The sequence below is a fragment of the Rattus norvegicus genome, chromosome 2 (assembly GCF_036323735.1).
Source record: "Rattus norvegicus strain BN/NHsdMcwi chromosome 2, GRCr8, whole genome shotgun sequence".
NCBI lineage: Eukaryota > Metazoa > Chordata > Mammalia > Rodentia > Muridae > Rattus > Rattus norvegicus.
Genome location: NC_086020.1, coordinates 173,227,893 through 173,248,331, shown reverse-complemented (window position 1 = coordinate 173,248,331; position 20,439 = coordinate 173,227,893). Strand labels below are relative to the sequence as shown.

At 41.7% G+C, this 20,439-nt stretch overlaps 1 protein-coding gene across 2 annotated transcripts in view; it reads right to left on the bottom strand.

Annotated features, from left to right (window-relative positions):
• The window catches only part of Gatb (glutamyl-tRNA amidotransferase subunit B), an 86,583-nt gene extending 66,813 nt beyond the window's left edge, over positions 1–19,770 (bottom strand). The window contains exons 1-2 of one of the 2 annotated variants that reach the window (XM_063282121.1): positions 19,564–19,770; positions 17,899–18,049 (exon numbers count right to left, since the gene is read on the bottom strand). In XM_063282121.1, coding sequence (XP_063138191.1) covers positions 17,899–18,049; positions 19,564–19,739 — 327 coding nt within the window. In that variant the 5' untranslated portion in view covers positions 19,740–19,770. The remainder of the gene's footprint in view (positions 1–17,898; positions 18,050–19,563) is intronic. The other variant, NM_001399231.1, reaches the window with a different exon arrangement.
• Positions 19,771–20,439: the final 669 nt, after the last annotated feature.

Here is a 20,439-nt window from a genome sequence, read left to right as displayed (position 1 = left end):
GCACTGGGCAGTGTCCAGTGCTTCACTTCCTGCTGTTATGGTGAAGCAACTTTCTCTTGCACAGCGCTGTATGCTCACCTGTGGCTGGGACAGCTCCCAGTCTCCAGGAAGTGGATTTCTAACAAGCTGAACATGTGTTGCCACCTTCTCCCACTGCCCAACTGCAGACATACATCTGTGATTTCCTATCTTCTAAGTAGCTGCTCTTAAAGTTCAATGAGCTCATGAAGAAAAGGCATAGAGACATTAAGACATTAAAGTCTAAAAAAAAAAAGGCATAAAGACATTAAGAATCAAGGGGGAAACGGCAAGACAAGCCAACCAACCAAATGAAAGATAAAAATAAATTGTTCTTCTTGACAAATGTTGAAATGGGGCCAAGATCTTTAATGCAGAAGAAATATTTCTCCTTATTTAATTTCTGAAGACTTGTCTTTCTTATTATCCTAACTTAAAACCTTCAAAGAGTATTTACGTGGGAAAAGGCTTAAATGTACAACCCTCCTCACGTCATACATGGCCCTACACAGAATATTAACTTTTCCGACTTGTCCTCAAGTTTACAAATGAGACTATACACCTAGAGAGACTGCATGGAATGACAGACTATGTCATGTTGCCAACACTTCAAGCACAGCCACAGGGTGACAAGAAACTCTGATCTGGGGAGTGACACTCTCTAAAGAGTCAAGTCAAGATTTGCTTTCTTCCACAGAGATTAGATCAGTATAAAGCCCAAAGATTTGATTGTGGTTGAGAAAGAAACAACTGGCTTGAACTGGCTAAATTCTAAGTAAAAGGAAGAAGGTGGATACTCACAATCATGATCATGAGTAAGGAGGTGAGAGGACAAAAGCCTATGGCTACCAGAAGCAAATAGACAGACAGACAGACAGACAGACACACAGACACACAGACACACACACACACACACAGACAGACACACACACACACACACACACACACACACACACACACACACACACACCTTCCTATCTAAAACTACACCTGTGAGCCCAGAGGCATCCTGAGAAGTGAGGCATTGGAAGAGTCTAACATTTTTCCAGATGCTTCCTCAGGAGACACAAAAACTCACGGACACTTAAAGGGGAAGCAAAATGTGTATGTGTGCACACACACCAAGCTCCCAGTGGGCAATAATCTTCACTAATTAAAATGCTTCAACAGGACCTGATAAGAAAATAGTTGGCTTGGACATGTTTTTAAAATATCAATTTCTGAAGAAAAAATGAAAGAAAGCAAAGGAGTGAAAAGGAGATTAAGGAAAAAACAGAACTACAACCAAATACAATGTACAATCTTTGTCTAGATTCTGTAATGAGAAAACAAAAGATACACTTGAATATGAACTGTACCAAATAATGACACTGTGTCAAGGTTAGTTTTTCTGAGTGTGACATTAATAGGAATCCATAAATGAGAATGTTTTTTGTTGTTCTCAGGTGATAGATGCTGAAATATTTAGAAATAAAGTCCTATGTTATCTGTAACTTATTCTCCAATGGCTCGTCTAAGGGAGGCAGCCTAGGTGCAAGGAGAATTCCCACTGTACTGTTCTTGCAGTGTTTCTATGAATGTGAATGATTTCTAAATAAAAATGCAGGGGTGAGGCATGGTGAGGTGTGATAAGACTCCCACACAGAGAGAGAAGGATAGAGCTGGGGGAGGTGAGGCTGTTTGTAAATCACGAGGGCACCTGAAGCTTCTACGCACTGTTGCTAAAAATAAGTTTTAGAAATGAAAGCATCCTATACACTAACTGTATTGACCTAAATCTTCCCATGTCATAGATTCAATAATGTTATAGGATAAATTGGGACCCCTATATAGGCAATGAAATATGGTGTAACTCTCAGTAATATGGAACAAAAAAATCTGTGAACATCTATACAGAACATAAAGATGCTACATATAAGGAGAACAGAGAATTCTATAACATCTATACAGAACATAAAGATGCTACATGTAAGGAGAACAGAGAATTCTATAACATCTATACAGAACATAAAGATACTACATGTAAGTAACCATGTATATTTTTAAGAATATAAAAATGCTCTTTTAAAACATTTTATCTAATACTCATTCTTGCATATACAGTTGGACTAACCCCACCCCATGGCTCCCCCATGCTGCCCCTCTACTTTACCGATTATATTTTTTCTAGTTGAAAACAACAGAATTGGAAAGCTGGCTGAACCATTAGGAGTATGCACTGCTCTTGCAGAGGCCCTGAATTCTGTTCCTAACAACAATGTAGAGACCACCCCCCAACACTTGTAGCCAAAGCTGCGGGCGGATCTGATGCTTCTGGCCTCCAAGAGCACCTGTACTCTTGTGAACATATTCAGACAAATACAAAAGCACATAAGCATAATTAAAATGAAACAGCATCTTTAAAAAAACAAAGAAAGTACATTTAGCTTCCCTAAAGTTATAAGCAACCTTATTTTCTACTGATACTTACATTCCATTGCCTTGCTGTGTAGATAAATACGTGTGTCCACTTTCTAATCTGTGCTTTTCTGAAAGAAAGGGGTTAGGTGAAACCTTACTTCTAACTGTTACTCAGGTTACTGTGCCATCTAAGTTATTTCAGGAGAGTGGAAGGTCCGTAGTACCACCATCTTATTGGCCATGATATAATGAAAGTATTTATATTTTAATGATGAAAAGTCAAGAATTGAATACCATAATAATATCAAATAAAAGTCTATGTGCCACTTGAGCGTTCAGGAGGTGCTTTCACAGGCAGAGTGTCTCGGCACAGATGAAAAAAGGAAGAGAGTAAATAAGCCAGCAGGCTGCTGTGATAAACAAGCAAAGGTGGTGAACGGCCACAGGCATTCTAAAGGCTCACAGAAGCTGTCAAGAGAAAAATCCCGGTATATTTTGATGAGGTGAACAATTAGCAAACACTGCGGAAGGCAGTGCAGCTTGGCGCTTTACACTAAGACAAGGCACCCCTCACCTGTATTCTTGGGTAGGTTGATGGCCTCCCTTTATCACTGGGTAGATCAAGCCCTCAGCTGCCTCACCTACCAAGCGGGGTTTCTGCCCTGACCTTGCTCACTGTGGTGGCATGTGAGCCTGACAATCAGATTCTCAACTTGTCTCATAAGGAGGCTGCAGAGCATGAATGGAAAGGGCTCTTGGTTATGTTTCTTGCTTCTATACCTGTGAAAGGAGACTCAAACATCAAAGGTTAGAATGGAACATTTTAAGGTTCCTAGAAACGCTGGTGTATTTCCATTTCCACCTAGTGTTCCTGCCAGTCTGAGTCTTTTCTCCAAGGATGTGGCTGATGTGGAAGGCTCACTAGCGAGAACTCTCTGCCATGAGGAACAGAATGCTCTTTGAGGAGCGCAGCCTGAGTACCTAGGTCTGCCAGAATCAGCCAGCCCACATTTGCCATCTCTAGAAGCCAAGGTAAAATGACTTCCTAGCTTTGCCAAGATTCTGAAAGAGAAAAGGGAAAGCATTCCTCAAGATGTCAGAGTACAGCAGGCTGTCAGGTCTTCCCTGCCCCCAAGTGCGAGACGGAGCTGAAGGCTCTGATGTGCTCACCATAGAAAGGCCTGTCCACAGGCCTCGGACAGGCCACAGCTACATACCTGTGACAGGAACAAAGAAGTCCACAGAGCCCACCCCTAATGTTTCACTTCACCTTCCAGACGTGACAGACGCTAAAGCATTCCAAGAGTTCAGATAGCCTCCATTCCCTTGTCCTCTGTTCCTTCTGTTCCCAACTGTTATGACAAGTGGTGAGAAAAATGGAGCCAGTCACATGTGGACTGGCTGTGGAGAAACAGCATTTCCATCACAGGTTCCACGTCTAAATCCTCAGGTCATAGCCGGAAGGAGCTCCTCTGCATAAGTGGCACACGGCCACTCTAGCCACGTGACTACCTGTTGGTAGGCGCAGGTTCTTCCATACAATGGGAAGGCATGCACTTTGAAGAAGCAGAGGTCAACTTGACAGAAAGTATAGGAAGACATTTGGCTACAAATAAAGTCTATGTATCAATAAAGCAATCATCCATAATAAGGTTGATTTGTTCCTCTCCACCTATCTGACTGTAGTTCTCACTGGACAGAGGGAGTATGATTTTTGTTAATCTCTTAAATTGTACTATATCTTCCAGGACACTCTTGCTAGTTCTGATAAAATCCACCTAGAAAAACTCCACTACACCAGAGTCCCCCAGGCCACCTCCGTACCACAGTTCACAGAAGAACCCAAAGGGCTACCACCAAGACCAGGCATACACTGGGATGGAAGTGCTTTTCCAGGTCAGCTGCAAGTTTTACTTCCAGAACTGCCCATGGGAAATGAATGGTGCCCAGCGCCATGACTTCAGGCTGCATTTTATTACAGGCTTTTGTATAAACCGCCAGGACAAACCCTGTGCGAGCTACCAAAATGTCAGACAGAAGCAGTGTTACTAACATCATTAGCTATTTTTCTAACTACTACATATCTACGTCACCAGAAGACCCCTAAGCTTTGCACTCCCAGCATCTCTGGTAATAGGCCCATATTTTATTTTCTATATGCTCTTACCTCTGCTTCTAGTATTAGACATTTTGTGCTGTGTAGACAAAGTTCACCTAAGACAATTTAGAATCCCTATTTGTTGGAAGACGTTTTCTAAGAGAAAAAGAAACCAGTAACCATAATATGGAATATGGAAGTGGGGCAAAAGCCCTTCCTAGACACAATACCTACGGTTTGTTGCTAAACACTAAACCTGAAGAGCCCAGGCTGTTGCCCAGAAATAGGGCACGGCCATAACGGAGCAGACCTGTGAAACCCTGAGATGCCTGTGGACTGTTCTATAGACCCGGCAGTCATCTGAACAAAGCTGACAAGGTCCCCCCAGGTTCTCAGAGTGAGGACATAGGAGAAAATGCTGCTCACACCAGAGAGGCTGCTCCACTACGTTCAGAGGAAGGAGGTGATATCATTCCCACACAGCATTTAGGGACTGACTCAGTAAGGGTGAAATAAGAAAGGCCACTGCTATAGTGTATATCTATCCCCATACTATATACACTAGTGTATAGTGTGTCCCCAAAGGTCTGTGGGCAGTTTCCACCTCAGTCAAGTCTTAGCTTGAGTTCTGTGTTAGCAGGAGCCAACCTTAAGGATTAATGGGCTGCTTTCAAACAAGCTTGGGTCAAATTTCCTAACTCTGTGCTCCAGGATCCTCAAATTGAAAGATAAATGAGTTAATGATGGGAGCACTGGGATATAGCCAATAAAGCAGGTCTCTAAAAGGGCTCACTCTCAAGCAGACCTCTAATGGGTCCCTATCATCAGCCCTTCATCAACCACACTTACAGGACATAGAAGGCAATCACCTTAGCCAGAATCAGAGAGAGAGAGAGAGAGAGAGAGAGAGAGAGAGACAGAGACAGAGACAGAGACAGAGAGACAGAGAGAGAGACAGAGAGAGAGACAGAGAGAGAGACAGAGAGAGAGAGACAGAGAGAGAAACAGAGACAGACAGAGGGCGCACCAGAGTAAGGTGATTTCAGGTTCTATAATTACTAAATGCAGCCTATAAAATAAGTAAATTTAAAGTTCTTGAATAAATCAAGATTCTAACATATTAAGAAAGACATTATTTTCAGAAAAACAAGATATTTGAAAGATAACAAAATTTCTATGAATGAGACATTTACAGTAAAAATTTTAAAAAGAAAATGGGCTGGGGATTTAGCTCAGTGGTAGAGCGCTTACCTAGGAAGCGCAAGGCCCTGGGTTCGGTCCCCAGCTCCGAAAAAAAGAACCAAAAAAAAAAAAAAAAAAGAAAAAATAGACATAATAAAAAAAATCAATAAGCTAGAAGAGAGTATAGAGAAAATTACTCAAAATAAAACAAAAATAAAGAAATCAAAAATAAATTCTTGTTATCGTCATGATTTGAATGGTGAACCCTGGCATGCTCAAGTCACAGTTGAACGCAATGCACAGGCCATGGATTTGTGGTTAGTTAGGTCACATCTCCCTTCTTCTAAGCACACTTTTCCCTCTTTCTCTCTCTGGGTTTAAATCTCATAACCAGAGGCCATCACACATGGCACATACAAGCATTAACAAGCCACCTACCTAAGTCAAAGTTCTTTCAACTCCAATTATAGAAGAACACAGATTAGAAGCTGGTCCCTCCTGGTTGTCAACATGATGAAACTATAGTCACCGGAATGACTTCCTCTGGTTGCTCTGTGAGAGTATTCCTGAAGCATTAACTGGTGTGGGGGTCCCACAGTGCCTAGCACTTTCCACAGCAGCCTCCACAGCCCACACATGAGGAGGTCTGGGGACAGTGTGGGGCTCCTACTTGCCCATGCTCACTCCTCGCTGCGCAGTCCATCTACCCTGTTGCTGCTACTCCTGCCATTCAGTACTGATGTCATGACACGCACGGCTTCTTCCATCTTCCAACATGGGCTGAAGACCAGGGGCTCTGCAGGAGCCACGCGGGCATGCAATGCCAGGCCGCAGGAGCTGAGGCATCCAGTCTTGTGGACCAGGCTCTCAACCTCTCCACTGTAAAGGCAGCCACAACTGGACTGCCTAGCTCCAACTGTGCAAACCAATGTAATACATCATCTTCATTAGATGTTAGCTCTGTTAGAGTTCTGCTCCTCTGTAAAGCCTAATACAGCACCTAATTACTACACTGAGAGTAACGCTGTTCTGAGTGTGTGACTGTGTAACCACGGATGGGCCAGTCACAACAGCGCTTTCTCCATCTGTACATTAGAAGAACCCCAAATGACTTATGTATATCTTTCTACTCTGGCTTCATGATATCTGCAGCTTCAAGAATGGTTCCTGCACGATCTGCATATTTTACTTGTAGGACAAAGCTCTACACAAAGCTTTGCTCGCATTTTACTCTCAATCATACTGATCTGGATTTTTAGCTAGTGGGGATCAGAAATAAGAATCCAGAAGTGGTAAATGAGCAAGCAGTGGCGTCCAGAGTCAAACACACTGACAGTAGCTTAAAAGAGGGAGGACAGGGGTGGGAGGGAATGGCTGCAAACACTGCCCTGTAAAGTCTAAAGAGGATAGGTGATTGCTAACATTTACCGTATGATCAGACAGCTTTGTACACCTCAACAGCTCTTCAATGCACCATTATATCACAACTCCAGCAGTAACTGATGCTGCTGATAACCCCAAGCAATCAAGTAAGATTACCTTATGTTCAAGATACTCTATTTAAAAGCTGAGAAAACACATGGTATGTTTTAGGAAGAGACCCATAAATAGGGTTAAAAATATTGTTTTAGATGCTTGTAAAATTCTGTCATACCTTCTCATCCTACACACACATACACACACACACACAGAGAGAGAGAGAGAGAGAGAGAGAGAGAGAGAGAGAGAGAGAGAGAGAGCATGCTTTAGAAGGGGAAGGCTTCCAAGAGCCTACTGAGACGTGGGGAAGCCAGACAAGAAGGGAGACAAATGTTCCTCTATGAACAGAGGGGAAGTCACCCAGCCCAATGGGGGCAAAGTCCATCAATACCATGAGACAGCCAGGCAAGACACTAGGAAAATTTGGATCACTGAACTGTAAGAACTGTTAAGAGATGAAGAGAACCCTCTACTCTCGGAAGCCTGTGCTCGCATACACCTGTTTTAGAGTGAGGGGATACGGGCAAAACTCTCCATCCCAAGAACTCAAAAGCAAGAGTACACAATAATGGGGACTCAGAATGACGGGCAGGAAGAGAGTCTGAGGACAACAGGTAATTATAATTTCCACAGTGTTCATGAAAGGAAATCATAGAAATGGAAAAAATGTTAGCAAGACTCTGCACTTAGCCAGATAAACATCCCTATGTGTGAATGGACATAGAACTAGACAGAGACTTATTTCCACAATGTTTCCCTGACTTGCTATTTTGTGTCTCAGTTTTTAAGTTAAAAACAACTTTGTAATTACATTTAGAATTAAGGGTCAGAAAGGCCTATCAGCTGGTTCTCTCTAGATCTAGTGAAGTCTTTCTAAACTGATTAGGCCCTTCAAAACAAGTTATTAGTGATACCTGCTATGTTTAGAGAGCAGAAATACTGCTGACTTACCTAACTTTAAATAGATGTCATTAGGTTTTCAAAGATAAATTAAACCCAAAGTACTTTACAAAGCATTGCATCATCATTTTCAGAGAGACAAGACCTCTTTTTGGTGCAATCCGCAGGCTTGGGTTCAAGAATGAATATCCAGCACAACATGTGCTGTGTGCTGTGTGCACTGTTATCCGGTCCCTAGGAGGTGGGCATCACAACATACTTAATTCTCCTTTGTGTGAGCCCTGTTGTTAATAATATATACTCTTGTGCATAAAAATTCTGTAAAATGTCTCAAATAGCGTTCCCGATTCATTCCATAGCTGCCAGGACCGATTCTGAACAACTGTGTATGGAAAGCCCCCAATGCTTTTGTAGACAGACTGATAGTGAGAAAAAAGAAGAGTGCTTTTGCACACACAAATGAAAAAGAAATGGCTTTTCTGTCTTTCCTAGTTTTGGAAAAGAGAGGCCTTGTGTTTCTAGAGACTTTGATCCCTAGCAGACAAAAGCCTCCAGACAAGCAACACAGGAGCAGATCGCTGGTCTCCAACTAATCTCACCAATGGCACAGCCTGACTCTCAGAGGAAGTTACCTACTGAGCCACACTGAGCATCCCTACATCAGGGGCAATAAGGGCAAGGTCCTCTCGACCTTTTCCTACTTTGGGAGTGAATCAGGAGGGCCCAGGTAATGGTGAATCAGGAAATCACAGTGAATGAATGTACATTTAGAGAGAGAGAGAGAGAGAGAGAGAGAGAGAGAGAGACAGAGACAGAGACAGAGACAGAGACAGAGACAGAGACAGAGCAGAGAGAGCGCATACAGGCTTGCACAAGCATATATTCCAAACAAATCTCCTGCCTCGATAAATTCTCACCATTCCTGGAAACATTACTTGGCCAATTACAGAATGAATAGACTTGTGAATCCTATGACATTTTAGCAAATAGATGTATTTTGTTTCTAATTTTCATCCTACTTCACATCCAGAGTATTTCAACAAGAGAAACTAGAATGATACTGATAAACAGGAAATAACCAACTCACAGCAAATAACCTAGAATCCTGTTTATAGTTCTGTAGGCCAGTAATTAGTGAATGATTTAAGGGCAGTCTGTACCACTGAAGGAAGTTTTACTGGGTCAAAATAATAAATGAGGCTGCACCCTTGCTAATAAAAACAGAGAATGCTGTCCTTGGTTTAGCTGTAGTCCTGCCAATAAGCAGAAAGATGGGCTGTCTGACCTTTTCAGTCTGAGGATTCATGATGGAATTCCATAAAATCCTAAAAGTAAGATGAAATATCTGTGCTCCTAAGAAACATTCAGAAGGGTCACTAACTCAGAACCAGGAATGGCAGGCAGCCAGGTCAGGATGGCAGCCTTGACAGAGCAGACGGCCCAGACTGTCAGTGAACATGGGGTTGAAGAGGCGACGAAGACATTCTACTTATATACACGTGCATTTTACATACTGATGTTTATGAATGCACATCCATGCATGAGCACACACCTAACAAACAAGCTCAGCTACAATAAGAGAATCACCTGGGGACAAAGCTGTGGCGTGAGTTTAAGGCCAGCTGTGTCCATAGGCAGACACAGGATAGCTCTGGGACAAGGGCACGGGCTCTGAAGCCACACTACTGGGTTTTAATCCTGGCTTCTCCACGTACCTTCTGATTGCGGTAACCATAGTAACTACCTCGCTAGGTTGTTAGGAGGTTAAGATAAGCTAATCTGCCACAGAACAAGCACTCTGTTGGTTGGTCGATCGTTATTGTAAACGCAGCTGAGCACTCCAGCTGTGGGCAACTGAAAACACCCTGAAGCAGAAGTCAGGACTCTAAGCCCATGAAGGTAAAGATCTTGAAAGGCTCCCTGAAGAAAGCTTTGAGCCAAAACTCCTGGTCCAGTCAGAAGATCTGCCACCAGCAGGAAGCAGACATGGAGGAGGCACCCACCTCAGGTCATGGGGAAAGACAACTCTGAAAGGCAGATCCCTGACCTTGCACCTGGCTGCAGTGTTCCAGTGCATGGCAGGACTCTGGTACTACCTAAGCTGTAGGAGGATGAGAAACTAGTGCAGAAAACTGTTCATTCAATAAAGAAGCTGTCACAAAGTCGTCCTAGAGACGTCTCTACAGTACAGGGTACAGTCACGGTGAAAATCACAGGGAGCACAGAGGAGAACAGATGATGCCCACACCTGGAACCATCCTGGCTAACACTTCCAGAGAGAACAAACCACCTACAGACTCAGACTCCTCAGCAGCACTAACAGACGCCTGAGGAAAGTGAAGCCACATCTTCAAAGTGCTGAGGGGAATAAATGTCAACATAGACTCCTACGCTGTCCTTCAAGACTGAGGGAGAAGCACAAACAGCTGCAAGTACAGAAGGACTGACAGTTCATCACCACGGACCCAGAGTGCAGGAGACACTAACGTCCAGAGAAGTGTGAGACACTAGAACATGTCTGCTAGAAGAGGACGAACCCATGAGGGCTTCTTCTGTGTCCCATGCCTGAACCTACGAAACACATTTGTGCTTACGTGAGGAGAGTCACGTCTTCCCACTGGGCTACAGGGAGAGAATGGTCTCTCCTCCTGTGCTCAGAAGACATCTGTTCGGAAAGCTGCTTCTTCCCGCCTGCCTTTCTTCATTTAACCTCAATTTTTAAGACTTTAACTGATAATGAAAACAGTGGTGCCAACCACATCCCCAAACCCAGTTCCGTTCCTAGATGCAACCATCTTCAGATCTTTGGGCAGTCTCACTGGTATTTATCATCCTATTTTTAAATAATACTCTGTGCCAGGAGACCTTTGGAAAAATCCATCACAGGCTGGTGAAAGCTAAGGCTGCTTGGCCATTTGCCATGTGACAAGCCTTCCTAAAACCTGGCGAAAAGACAGGTTTGGTAAGCTGTTACAATGAAAGACATGGTTCATGTGTTTAGAACTTGAGCAACACAATGTGGCCCACTTTGTTTCCAGAATTAACTGAGATGAGTTTCAAAGTGAGAGAAAAATAACAGGAATTTCCCAGTATTTTTATATAACTATATCATAAGCACTTATAGTGCTGTATTGCTTTATATCTGTTAAAAAATAGAACATGCCCACCCTGATAAGAAGCTGGGTAACATGGAAGTCCAGCTGCTAGGATGGCGTTCACGATGCCAACGGACAGGAGTTCTAGCACATGCAAGAGCTTGAATATGGGTGAGGGTTGTGAGGATGGAGGGAAGAAAGGGTCTCCATGGTTTGGACTTTGGGGGCAAAAAGGAAGAGGATGGAATGCACTCCAGGAAATTGACTTACTTTTATCTTCTGTATAAAACAAAAAGAAACCCTAGTGAATAAATCCCGGGACTGAAAGTCTGTTTCCAGGCAGTCTAAATCATGTATTTAGTACCCAATTAAAAATGTAACCAACTAAACAATAGTGGAAACAAAACAGTAACAACTTCCACCCACTCTCTAAAAGAAAGAAAACAAATCCAAACTACTAACTAAAGGTCTACAAAGAGGGGAATGGGCGTAGGAGCCTAAATGGCAAAGCTGATTCCTATCTAAGAATCAATTAATATCTCTCTCTTCCTCGCCCCTTCACCCAACCCTTCCGCCCCCCCATCTCTCTGTCACTTTAGGAGTTTACAACATGAATCCCAATTATGGTCAATACAAGTTTAGTTCTGTTCTTGCATTGCCCAATATCTGAGTTGTGTCATAGAGTTTGTTAAATTGGAGGGCGGGACTTCTATTATTTCTTAAATATGCTCTAGTGATTTTACTCCCTCTCTGGAACATCCTGTCATTTTGTAGTTGCCTTTCATTTCTTCTTTATACTTGGTGTGCACTCTCCTCAGAGAGCGCAGCTTACAGACACCTGCTGTTCGCACCTCCCCATGTTCCCAATCCTCCCTGAAGCTACCTACCCTCCTCTTCTCTGAGGCCTGAGGGATCTGCTGTAGAGCTGGCTACCTGGGACTCTTCTTTACTCCAGGAGCCTGGATAATGGAAGGCAAATCTTAAGAAGCCACCTGTTTAAAACTGCCATTATTCTACCAGCACACCTAATTGACAAAGTAGTGGGGCAGAATTCTCGGTTGGAATCATGTATGTTCTGCTAAGACTATTTAGGACTTTGTTTCACTCTCGTCCAGATGTCAGTGCCACTGCTGTTTTCTGCCTGACCCCCGTCCTTTGAATATGACATGCCCTTGCATTTTCCCCTCTCGAAGGGGCTTCAGCATCTTCCCTTCAGTCCCAGTGGTCAGAAACTTCATGGCATGCCTGCGTTTGAGGCCATTTTACCCTTTGTGATGGGTGGTTGGCAGGTCCTTTCCATTCAGAAATGCATGTGCTTCGATTCTAGAAAATGCATCTGATATTGTCTGTGTGCGAGCTTCCTCACAACTGTTTTCTACCCATCAGACACTGAACTACCCAAGCTGAGTCCCTAATTTTCTTCTATTACTCAATTTCATTACCTGTTTGGTCTTTGAGAAAGATTTTTGTTGACTTTCTCTTCTAAGTCTTTGAAAGGTTTTTCTTTCTTTTTTATTTATTTTATTTTATTTATTTTTGACGTGGGAATGTAGGGATAGGAGTGGAGGGATAGGCCACAGCGCCATAATTTTAATTTCCAAGAGATTTATTTCTATATCTTAACGGACATTTACTAAAGCTTTTAAGCATTTTTTTAACCTGTCTATCTTTTACTGTCTGCTGCCTCCTAGCTCGTTTACCTTTGTTTTTACTAAGGACTCATCCATCAAGCACTGTCTGGTGACCCATGCCGAGCTACATTGTAAAGGGAGGTATTCAAGTGCTCATTAAACATTCCTTGTGATCACCAGGGCCTGCTGACTGGGTGTCTCCAACCTGAGCAGTCAGGAAGCTATGCAGCTTTATTTAACTTGAGCCCCCTCTCCTGTGCAACAGCAGCAGCCTCTAAGTACTCCCTCTGGCCCACAGTCTCTACACCCACCCTCGAAGATTCTTGTTTAGGGAAGGACAGAAAAGGAAAGCTGGAAAAACAGGTGGGCATAAGGTGTGAACACTAGAGGTTAGAAGGCAGACATCAGTGCCTACTCACTGCTAGTGGCCTATGGAACGCATTGTGATCCTTAGTGCTAGTCATATCCTGGTTTCTTCTACCCTCATGTCTTAGTCAGGGTTAGCATTGTTGTGATAAAACACCATGACCAAAAGTCATGAGGAGGAACGGATTATTTGACTTACATATCCTGAATCCACTGAGGGAAGCCGAGTCGGGAATTCAAACCGATGGGAACCTGGAGGTAGCAGCTGACATGTTGGAGGAATGAGGCTTGCTTCTCATGGCTTTCTCAGCCTGCTTTCTTATAGAACCAGGACTGACAACCCAATACCACCCAAAACTGGCTGTGGCCTCCCCCATCAATCACCAAGTAAGAAATTGTTCTCCTGCCTACAGTCCAATCTGAGGGAGGCATTTCTCCATTGAGGGTCCAACCTCTCAGACGACTCCAGCTTGTGTCAAGGTGACATACAACTTAGCCAGCACTCCTTGTACAGTCCATTTACTTTTTGCTTAGTAAGTTTTACAAATGCCTTGTATTATGGCTGCCCATCCTATGTTTTCCTTAAGCACACTCTACTTCTACTATGTACACATGTATTAGCAGGTACTGTCACAGTGTGCTTAGTTCCTCCATGAGGGCACGATGACCTGGCTCAGAGCTGTCTCTCTAGAGCTAGTACGGGACAAGCACTTGGTAGACAGAAACAATGTCAGCCGAGGAAAGGACTGAAGGCAACCACAAAGGGAGGTAATAATAATTTAAGTAGAAGCCTGATGCTTACTGAATCGGGAGTTAAAACCATGCACTTTGAATACACTCAGTTAAGTGTTTACTGATTAATCTTGAAATATTTTAAAGCGCTATCTTTCTCTTATGGACCTTCTGTAATCAGGCATCTCTTTTAACAAGTCAGCAGGCAAAACAAATCACACATAGACCAAATGTATTCTACAGAAACACTACAGTTTCTGAACAATACATCACTGCTTTTTGAACAAAGCAAATCTCTTCTAAATTAACAACACATTAAAACTTAGTAACTTTCTATTTTGCAAATAAAATAAGTATTTTTACTGAGAAATGTTTGTCCAATATACTATTGTGGCCAAATGACATAATTGCAGTATATCTATGGTGATAAAATGCAAATAAGGATACCAACTGTTGTGTATAGCAGTTACTTTTGCTGTCACTCGCAAAACAAGAAACTGTGCTTAATAACTGAAGGGAATCTTTATAAAGATGGAAGTCGCCACTCACTATGTGTTAATACTAATAGGTTAGATTTATGAAGCACTTATTACTTGTAGTGACTAAGCATTTTAAAAGAGTTTATTCATTTAATTCTCATAAAAATCCAATGAGTCTAATACATTACCCTCACTTTGCAAGTTAGAAACTTAGGCAAAAGAAGATTAAGTGATCTATCTATGCAGACATTCTACTCATCTCAATGAAAATTTTATCTTTAGTACTTTCCTATGCCACTACAACATTTTCATAAACATTATTAGTGGCTTCATAATACTCCACTGTATACATTTGTCACAATTTACTTAACCATTCCCCCCACAACTCAAAAACTCTGGTTGCTTCCAATTTGACATTATTACAAACAGTCCTGGGTAGACATCACTGTAGAGAAGTCTGTAACAATTTTTTTCCATTGTTTTTCTATGACAGACTACTAAAGAATCAGTGGGTCAATAAATACTTCTTGAATAACTAAAATATACAAAACAATTTAATTTTGACTAACAAAAGTCTCTTCATACTCGCAAAAAATATCTTCCTGTCTATCCCAACAACAAATGAGTATTCTGTATTTTTTGGTGGTTTAATTTTTACATTTAACTTGTAAATATATATTTATTTGTTATTTGTAATAATATATATTAACTTGTAAATACACACACAATTTGTTCTATGGATAGAAACTGTATATGTTTTCTCTAAATAGCTAACCAATTTTCCCAAAATCATCAATTAAGTAAATTGTTCTTTTCCCAATGATTTTCTTCTCTCTCTCTCTCTCTCTCTCTCTCTCTCTCTCTCTCTCTCTCTCTCTGTGTGTGTGTGTGTGTGTGTGTGTGTGTGTGCGTGTGTCATGTATACATTCCTCCCTTTTCCAAACATTTCTGAGCAGATACTTTCCCCTGGTGATGGATATTTTTTTAACAAAAAATAAGTGCTATATTTAATATGTTAATGAATTATTTGTATAGAAATAGATAAAACATTAAAAATACAGACTGATAAGTAGACAAGAGACAAAAGCTCTATTTAAAGGCAAAATATTGCCAGGAAAACATGTAAAACAGAAGTGAGATCTGAGGAGCAGAACATGTGACACCAAGACATCCGAGTAGGTAAAGCAGAGCAGCCATGAGGAGAGCAGCCATGAGGAGAGCAGCCCTCTGTGAGAGCATCAGTGAGTCAGAGAAAGGAGATGCAGGAAGGAAGCAACAGTGTTACGCTGTGTTGACACAGGGGATTACACAACAGCATACTACTCTTCTCTAGTCTTCAGAGACCATCTCTCAAGTCCTTCACTAGTTACAGTTACCAGACGCAGAGTAAAAATATCACAAATACTGTGTCCGTGGGCCTCAGAGACATGTTCTACAACATTTTAAATTGAATAACAGGCAAAGAAGAGAGGAATGAAATACTTTCAGTGAAGTCTTGGCGTGAGGGTTTCCACATTCCTCAGCTGGCAGACTAAAATCCGTTCTTTAAAAGAGTGGCACTTCTGAAGGGCAGGCTGACAGCAAAGCTGAGAGAACAGCCATGGCACCTCCTGGAGCCATGAGTGGTGCTGGCTTTGATGAAGAAAAGCAAACCCTTGCTTATGAAAACAATAATTGTAGCCTTCCCTGCAATCTCAATCCAATGTTCACACATTCTCAATGCACTCACTGTTTAACTGACCTGCTAATCACAGAGCAAGAACTTTCTAGAGTACATAGCACATCTCTCCAAATATGCTGACCTGCTAGTTATTTTGAACTGTCTGCAATATTTGACTCTATTTAGGCACAACTGAAGAATATATTATCTGCTCAGAGCTGCTTATATCTGCTTATCCAAAACTATGTTTCTAAATGTACCCTAAGACTCTGCTAGGTATCACATTTCCAACTGAGGGGAAAAAAAACAAAATTTCCAAAAGGTTCAAAAGCTTCCATCTCCTGATGGTCAGCCACAACATAAAGAAAAAAGGTTCTCGCAAAGAAGGAAAAAGGTAGAAGTGCTATATAAACTGACTTCTATTTCACTCATCTGAGTAGATATTGTATCTACTATATGTGAGTCTTCACCCAAAAAAGAACCTGTTTTTTTTTTTTTTTTTTTCTTTTTCTTTTTTTCGGAGCTGGGGACCGAACCCAGGGCCTTGTGCTCGCTAGGCAAGCGCTCTACCACTGAGCTAAATCCCCAACCCAAGAACCTGTTTTTAAAAACAAATCTCTTCTCCAGTAAACAGGAACTCCTCCTCCATAGGCAGACACATTATGGCAGAAAGAGAAGCTGAGAGGATGGGACCACATGCGTACAGCAAAGGTCTCTGTAGCCGACTTCCTTTAGAGAGACCCAAGGGCAGACAGGCAATGGCCTGGGATGTGGTTTGGACAGATGCAATCCCTCACAATGAAAAGCCCAAATAAGAGGAGTTCTAAGCCTGAGACACTGCTTTAATCTAATCAAAGCTCTGGGTAAAGCAGACACATGCAAGACACTGCCAACAGCCTGTTCAATCAGCCTTCACTTGTATTTAAATGTCTGAGAGTACAGAACACACTCATGACAGTCCCTGCCTATGACACACTAATCATCACCCCGTCTACACATGCTCCCAAAGATGGAAACTCCATTCCCACTTAACAGTGTAAGATTCCTGGACAGAAGGGGAGCCACACACTAGCTCAAACATTTACACCGATCCTTCCTTCTTATCCTTCAAAACGCAACTCCTTACGTAAAAATACCACACTAAAACTCTTGCTGATGACGACACTGGCTCAGTCGCTCCTTCAGATCAAGTGAAAAAGAGTAGCTAAATCAGTAACCAACTCTTTTATACTGTAGTGGTCTCCTTTCTCCATTACGGACTGCTTCTTAGCTCTTAATAACCGAACTCACATTGCTCTTGCACTGTAAAATCACATACTACATGTTCTTTCCTTGGGTCCTCCCCACTCCACCACACAGTCAAACTCCTACTTGACTTCTCAGTGTGGACACCATTTTTTTCCAGCCATTAACTAGATACACTACTATGATTTCCTACAATAATACTTCCTCTTGCTCAATTACATGTCCTTCCTTTGGTTTCCAAAACCACCCTTTGCACATCGCCATTGCGAGAATTATCATATCGTACTCTACCTGTTTGTAAGGCATCAGCCCTGCCCATCTTTAAGTTCCTCCTAAAGCAAAGATCTTCGCTCCTCAGCATTAGACAGCTCCTACCAGTATCTGGTGTTTGATAGGCATTTAAAAGCATTTGTGAAATAAGTGAGTAGATGCTATGAATACACTCAGATTTAGAAACGGAATTAGAGACGTGTCTTTATAAACAATTAATACATAGTGTTTAACCATTCAAAATCCCTAACCATTCAAAATCCACTAAGCAAGTAGTTCCTTATCTATATCCACTATGACATAAACATTTTCTAATGAAAACAGATGATATAAAATACCTTACCGGTAAAGTTCCAGGCAGAGATGCATCAAAATAAGAAACCAAAGAATTCGGAGGTGCTGCAAAGCATACTTGAGCTCCAGAGAAGAGTTTAGAGTTGGAGGAAATCTGCGCATGAATTTCCAATCCTACTACAGCTGCCCATTTGTGTTCACTAAAGGGAAAGAAAATGGTTAAAAAATGCTACATTTGTCACTGTACATAAGTTCTTATAAACCTATATTTCAAATAATAATCTTAATTGTGTTTTAAATTAAAATTTCATATGCTTATATTTTAAAATGTATCATTTTATTGGTGAATAAATTAAGTGTACCTTATTAGTAAACACTAAGTAAATGTCTCAGTAAATAATAATAAAATCTTATCTTCTCATAATTATTTAGGTTTACTACAAACGCCAGGATTTTAATTCTAGAGAAATGATGTCTAAAGAATAAATTATCATCCATATTTTGTGTTCATTGTTAACAGCTTGTAGCTAGAGAGGCAGGGTCACACAGATACCACAGACTACCATGACATGGTATTCCTCAAAACTTGTGCAGAAGAACAGTAAACCATTAGAGGAAACATTTATTTTCCATCCTCCAAGTTACATCCAGTTCTTGAGACCTAAACTTAAAATTCTTTCATTTGTTCATACTTGACTGCTAGCAAATCTTAGTAAATGCTATAAAATGCTATACTAATGTCTCTTATCTGACTATTCCTACTCTGGTGAGCCAGTACTCAGTTCTCTTTGGGGAATTAAAAGTCTTTATTCTTATGTATGTTCCTATTCTTCACTTCTCCTGAGCAATTTTCTGTATTATACAGATTTTTATTCATGTGCATCCAGTTTTGTTTTAAGCATTTCAATGAGAAAAAAATTAATTCCTTTTTAAAAAAAATTTGGAAATAAAGCTTGCAAGTGAGAAGAAAATAAAGAAATTCATAAATTCTGCATGCTCTAACTACTAATTAAAGTAATTCTGCAGTTTCATTGCATGGAAAGAAAATGATCTAGTTTATAAAGGGAATAGAAATGAGATGCTTTGGGACATTTTCCTCTCCACTGAAATACTAAGAAGAATGCCAACCTCAACGAAACAAAACATTAAAAATTTGCCTTATGTTTTGTATTTTATAAGAAGCTTTAAGTCATGTACACTGAAGCAACTAACAGAAGTACAGGATAAGCAAATCTTTAGTCAGGGAAAGATTTCGTCGGTAGACTACATCCTCCTAGGTCTAGACAAATACGCCCATCATAAAACCAGAGATCTGACTAATAAGACCTCCAATAAACATTAAGCTCTCTTATCCGGGGCTTTGTACAAAGGCTATTTTCTGTCTTTAAATTATTGCTAGCTCGTAGTAACGCCAAATGCCCGCTATATACGTGCCATAGTCTAGTGTCACAGACAACCACACTAGTTAGTAGGACCGCTAGAGGAAACGCTATTTTACACTCGTACGTTGTCCAAACATGCCTATTTTAGGACAGAGGTTTAAGTGTGAGGGTGGAGATGGCAGGCCTGGTTTTGTGTTTTCATTTAGGTTCTGTTGCCCACATTACACAGGTAACCACCCTCCAGTTCACTAAAACCCTCAGGCTGGGCTGCGGGAGCCATTATCTTCGTTCCGCACTTCCACGAGACAGGTATAGGTACGAAGAAAATATACCCTTTCCTCGGCTTCTGAGCCGTGTGGAGGGAAGGCTGAGCCACTGAACTCTGTCTCCTAGCCCAGTTGGATATGGGCCCAATTTGAGAGCCACTTCGGAGGCGGGAACAGTCGTCTATCCACGCTAAAGCCCAGCGTCTTCCAGGGAAACCCGAACGCAGCACGGGTGCCGCCATTGCATTGCCGAAGACCGGGTCAGGTGACCCACCTTCCCTCCGCCGCGAGGCTCTCTGGGAAGCGTAGTTCTGGCAATGCGCCACAACCCTTGTAGGCCTGGACCGGAAGACTACTATTCCCGGCAACCCAACTCAAAAGCTGACGGAAATCTGACGGGGAGGGGCGGAACCAGAGAACTGTGGGTGGGTGAGTGGGTGGGGGTTGTGGGTCCTGTGTGACTCCTCCTAGCGGGGAGTTGGAGAGCTCTGTGGCAGTAGAGCTTGGGCGTGTTTGTGCTTGACAGCTCTTTGAGGGAGAGCCAAGGCTAGGAAGCCTCACCAAGGGTTTTAAATTCAGCTTAAGCCCATGAGTTGAAACAAATGATCCTGACATCACCACAAAGGCTTCCTGGACTCTCAAACGCACTTATTTTCTCTGTCTTGCTCGCACACTTCGTACACAAATTTGTGCATTATTTCAACCGATACTTATTTGTATGCCTGCTATGAACAACCTAGTTCAATAATTAGGCAACATTGACATACTAGAAAGCAAGACTTTATGGCTGTTATATTTTATAGACTTGGTATTTTAGGGAGAGAAACATACAGAAAAAAAGTTTAAAAAAATAAATCGTTTTCATGACCGAAAAAAAAAAATTAAACTTTTATGTGCTTTTTACTTACCATTTTTCTTAGGCAGCATCTGAAACATTTTTTT